Source organism: Microcebus murinus, chromosome 16 (assembly GCF_040939455.1).
Source record: "Microcebus murinus isolate Inina chromosome 16, M.murinus_Inina_mat1.0, whole genome shotgun sequence".
Taxonomy (NCBI): domain Eukaryota; kingdom Metazoa; phylum Chordata; class Mammalia; order Primates; family Cheirogaleidae; genus Microcebus; species Microcebus murinus.
Genome location: NC_134119.1, coordinates 6,292,379 through 6,297,571, shown reverse-complemented (window position 1 = coordinate 6,297,571; position 5,193 = coordinate 6,292,379). Strand labels below are relative to the sequence as shown.

Below are 5,193 nucleotides of genomic sequence, written 5' to 3'. Positions count from 1 at the left end.
ACCCGACACACAGTAGGCGCTCAATAAATGTTTACTCAAGCAACAAAAAATGAATGAACGAACAAACGAAAGGACAAACAAGCGGATGCAAGGAACGGATGCCCGTGGCCGTTTCCATGACAAATTCCAACGGCTCGGCACGCAGCGAGCAGAGGACCAGTCTGGCCTGCAGAGGGCACAGCGTGCCTTTTCATCTCCCGCGGAAGCCCGGAGCAGGGACCCGCTGTCAGTCAGAGAGGTGCCTGATGCTCAGTGGTCATTTCGCTGCGTTGAACATCAAGTAGGAGTTGTTTGCCCTTGGCTGATATATAAAACCTGAGTGTGCTCCCTCCACTCAGGAAAAGAGTCGTAACTGTAGCAACCAGTGGCAGATTTTCTGATCCCAGGTGGAAATGTGAGGAGAGGCAGAGGAGGGGTCAGGGGGAGAAGAAAAGACAGCTGATAAGAGTAGCTAGAAAACTACTCCTCCAGGAGAAGCAAAGTTTTCTATATGTCTCCAAGCTACTAACTCTCTCCTCCTCCTCATCCTTTCATCGTTGGAGAACAAAATCTAAGCCTAGACTGCACACGCACCCAAAGGAAGTATCCGGAGGGAGACCTCGCTTTTCCTGCAAGCAGCAGCAGCTTCTGCGGACCTGCCAGAGCCCCGGCTGGGACCAGCCTCTGCCAGCAATGAACGCCTCGTGCTGCCTGCCCCCCGCGCAGCCCACGCTGCCCAACAGCTCGGGGCACCCCGGAGCGCCTCCCCTCAGCAACCAGAGCAGCAGCGCGTTCTGCGAGCAGGTCTTCATCCAGCCCGAGGTCTTCCTGGCGCTGGGCATCATCAGCCTGCTGGAAAACGTCCTGGTCATCCTGGCCGTGGTCAGGAACGGCAACCTGCACTCGCCCATGTACTTCTTCCTCTGCAGCCTGGCGGTGGCCGACATGCTGGTGAGCGTGTCCAACGCCCTGGAGACCATCATGATCGCCGTGGTCCACAGCGACTACCTGAGCCTGGAGGACCAGTTCATCCAGCACATGGACAACGTCTTCGACTCCATGATCTGCATCTCCCTGGTGGCCTCCATCTGCAACCTCTTGGCCATCGCCGTGGACAGGTACATCACCATCTCCTACGCGCTGCGCTACCACAGCATCATGACGGTGAGGAAGGCCCTCGCCCTCATCGCGGCCATCTGGGTCTGCTGCGGCGTCTGCGGCGTGGTGTTCATCGTCTACTCCGAGAGCAAGACGGTCATCGTGTGCCTCATCACCATGTTCTTCGCCATGCTGCTGCTCATGGGCACGCTCCACGTGCACATGTTCCTGTTCGCGCGGCTGCACGTCCAGCGCATCGCCGCGCTGCCACCGGCCGAGGGCGTGGCCCCGCAGCAGCACTCGTGCGTGAAGGGGGCTGTCACCATCACCATCCTGCTGGGCGTGTTCGTTTGCTGCTGGGCCCCCTTCTTCCTGCACCTGGTCCTCATCATCGCCTGCCCCACCAACCCCCACTGCATCTGCTACACCGCGCACTTCAACGCCTACCTGGTCCTCATCATGTGCAACTCGGTCATCGACCCCCTCATCTACGCCTTCCGGAGCCCGGAGCTGCGCAGCACCTTCAAGGAGATTCTCTGCGGCTGCAGCGGCATGAACCTGGGGTAGGTAGGGCACCAGGGCCCGCGCAGGGCCTGACCCGTCCGGTCGCTTTTGACCTTCCATCCAGCCAAGATGTTTAAAAAGAAAAAGAAAAAAAGAAAAAAAAAAGACACTTGGAAGACATAACAACGTGTTAACATAACAGCCTCCCTGAAAGGATCCCAAGGTGGGTAAGTCTCAAACTCCCATTTCCCAAACAGTCACCGGGGGAAACCAGTGGCGGCTGCCCTGGGTGCTGCCTGCGCTCTTTCCCACACCCCCAGGGGCGGCCCACCTGCCTGCTCACTGCCTCCTGTCCCCGGCAGAAGGATTCTCTCCAACAGGAAGGCTGGTTCCGATCTCTCCCAAGCAAACCTGTTACAGCAACGACCCCCAGCTGTCAGCTATAGAGAGCTCTGCACTTGTTCCATGAGAGCCTGAGCTCTTACCCTATTGCTCTATTTACAGTGAAACGATTGTCTAAAAACAGTGAACTCTTTGTGAAGGAAGCAATGCTCTGCTGTTTTCCTCTTCTCCTCTGCTACCCTCAAAATAGCATGGGCTGTAACCCACTTCTATTTTTGTTGTGGTGGTGGTGATGTTCGTTGTCATTGAGTTTTTATGCATTAAATCCAAGGCAGCCTTCAAAATTCTAACAAAAAAGAGAGAATAGACTTTGAACAATCAGAATATACTTGTGTACTTATATCTTGATGCCTTGTTATTTTAAAGTATAAATTACTCTTTTTTTAAAAAAAAAAAGTATTTTTTTCCTGTTATTCCTTTTCTTCCTTTAAAACAAGAGAATGAATTGTGGGTGGGAGGGGAAACCTGTGTATATGTATATATCACAAGAAATTGCTTTGCTGTAGTTTCCAAGAGTTCGAAAAACTGTGGAACTGCCATGTGGCTCTCTTGGGAACCTTTTGTTTCCTCGTAGTAATTGCAACTCTATCACATGATTTCTTTGAAATTACCTAGGAGGGAAAATGCTTTGGGGTTCTTTGCTCCTTTTGCTGGACATGATGTTAAAGTTGGGTGACCCTGTGATCAGCATCTGTACCTTGTCAAGCACGTCAGTTCGTGCTGGAAGCTCAGGGTGAGAGTTCCTGACGAGCACTGGCATTGGACCTGCTTCCCTGCCCCAGACGACTGCAGTCTGTGCCTTGTGGCTGTCCTCACCCCCCTCCCCACTCTCTTATCTTAAGCTGCATCTCGGTGTGCAATGGTGTTTTTCTTGTGATAGAATATATCCAGGCTTTGTTTTTCTGCATTTGAAGATGCTCTGCTAACACAAGCAAAATCGTTTGTTTCTTGCTTACACTGTGCTGTTTAGAAATAATAAAAAGCTTTTGTGGCAGCTAAATGTGTGTTACCTTGAAATACACTACCTGGAATCATTCTGGGGACTCCCGCCCATGGCCACCAGACGTTCCCCTGCAGCTCAGTGACGATTTGTAACCGGCAGAAACAGTCCCGGGGAGCTCAGTGCTGGTCTTTCCTAGGACGATGCCTTTTAGCCAAACTACAGAACTCTCCCATTTAGTTTCTGAAAATGCCAGGCTTAGGGTTCCCCGGCCCCTGTCATGCCCCGTTATTTTAATCCACTCCGGATAAAAGAATTTGTCCGTGGCCGCTCGGCAAATAAATGTGGAGATTGGGAAATCGAATTCCTTGAAAATTGTGTTAACAGCTCTAGGGATGATGATGTTCTTTTTTCTATGTAAACAAGACAAAGATAACTCACTTTTCACCCTTTTACATGTTTTCATATTATTTCATGTTATCCTATGCACAAATTTCTAAAGTAGAGGAGTCATTTTGCAGATGAGAAAATGTAGTCTTGGAGGGGTTACATGGTCGTCCACAAATGCCAGCCAGTTAGGGTCACGCTGTGTTCTGTGTCCTGCTGCCGATATCTTTCTGCTCCAACATACAGCTGCCAACAGGTTTCCATAATCAAAACGGATCTAGCTCCCCTCCTTATACATTTTAGCTCACAGTGACGCTTCCAAACCGGAGTGCCCACGAGAACCACCTGGCGTCTTGCCTAAGGGCAGAATCCGATGCAGCAGTTCTGAGCTGGGGCTAAGATTCTGCATTTCTGGCCCCGACGACCCCCCAGGGACGTGGCTGCTGGTCTGGGACCCACATTTTAAATAGCAAGGGCACAGGAGACTTTGAAACGAACATAATGAGAAGCCAAAAGTGCTTGTTCACGTAGAGAGCAGACCCCATGCCAGGGACGGCGCTAAGAATTTTACAGGCACTTCCTCCCGTGACCCTTTCCATAACCCGACACGGCAGATCCTGTGATTATCCTGATTTTACAGGTGAGGCGTCTGAAACTCAAAGAGGTTAAGGAGCTTGTCTATGGGGACTCAGCCAGCAGGTAGAGAAGTGGAGACTCAAACTCTGGCTGCTGAACCTCCCCCCCCCAATCCAAGCCCGGGCCCTGTCCCCTCTCGTGGGGACAGTCTGGACGGTGGAGCTGGAAGCCCAGGACATCAGAGCCACGTGCTGCCATGGACAGAGACTCTGGTGCATGTTCCTACCACTCGTGAGTCCAGATGCTCCTAACAGAGTCTCCAGAGAGATGTCATAAAGATCACAGCACAGTTTGCTATAATCTTCCAAAGACTGTGGGTGGCCCTGGGAGTGCATCAGAGCGGTAAGTCACAGTCCACAGACGTCTTTCCCCAGCCTCCAGGTCTCTGGTGAACGACCCTGAACGTTGGGGTGTCACCGTCTCCTCCGCGACCACTTTCTCAGATCCTCGTTTGGGAACCCACTGGACATTTTAAGCAACAGGATGGTCAGGTTTGAAAATGCTTGATTTCTCAAATGAGAAGCACGTCGTGATTTAATCCACGTGTTAATTCACTTGTCACATTTCGCCCCCATCCCCAAGGCGGAATCACCGCAGTGAAGTACTTACGCCTTGAACTCGCTTCCCTCCAGTGGTCCCAGAGATGTAGATAGAAACCAACAGGTAAGGACACTCAGGTCTGGGCTGTCGTGGCAGCAAGGGGGAAAAAGGCTTTGGGGGAGTCAGATTTGGGTGTGAATCCTTAGGTGAGTCTCTTCACCTCTGGGAGCCTCGTTTGCTCACCTGTAAAATGGGCTTCCACCTGCTTACCCGGCAGCAGGAGGTTGCGATGAGTAAATGAAGTGTAACAACATCCAAAAATGATTAACCTATGCACTTTACAGCCCCTTTCCCTCCACTTGCCTGCCTCCAGAAATTCCTGAAGTTGCCTGCAAGTCACCTGCCCCTCTTCCCTGAGGTTGGTGCAAATGGCAGTCACTAGTGATGGGGAGCGGAAGAGGTGAAAGTTTAGTCCGGCATTTCCCAAAGTGCAGAGGGAATTCCACCAGAGGCGTGCAAGACGGCCTGACAGGACACACGCCAACACGTGTCAACTCTTTAAAATTTCAATAGAATAAAATTTCCAAGTAAACAACAATTTGAATATTTTGATGTGTATTTATGTGACATGTCTAAATATATATCATGGTGTTTATGAAATTCAGAATTTCTTAACTAGTGTCATTTGAGACTTGAGTAGTATTTGG

At 51.0% G+C, this 5,193-nt stretch overlaps 1 protein-coding gene across 1 annotated transcript; it reads left to right on the top strand.

The window, feature by feature from the left end:
- Positions 1 to 569: 569 nt before the first annotated feature.
- MC3R (melanocortin 3 receptor) lies at positions 570 to 1,752 on the top strand. Its single transcript, XM_012748523.3, has one exon. The coding sequence runs from the start codon at positions 673 to 675 to the stop codon at positions 1,642 to 1,644; it is 972 nt and encodes a 323-aa protein (XP_012603977.1). The 5' UTR covers positions 570 to 672; the 3' UTR covers positions 1,645 to 1,752.
- The last annotated feature ends 3,441 nt before the right edge of the window (positions 1,753 to 5,193 follow it).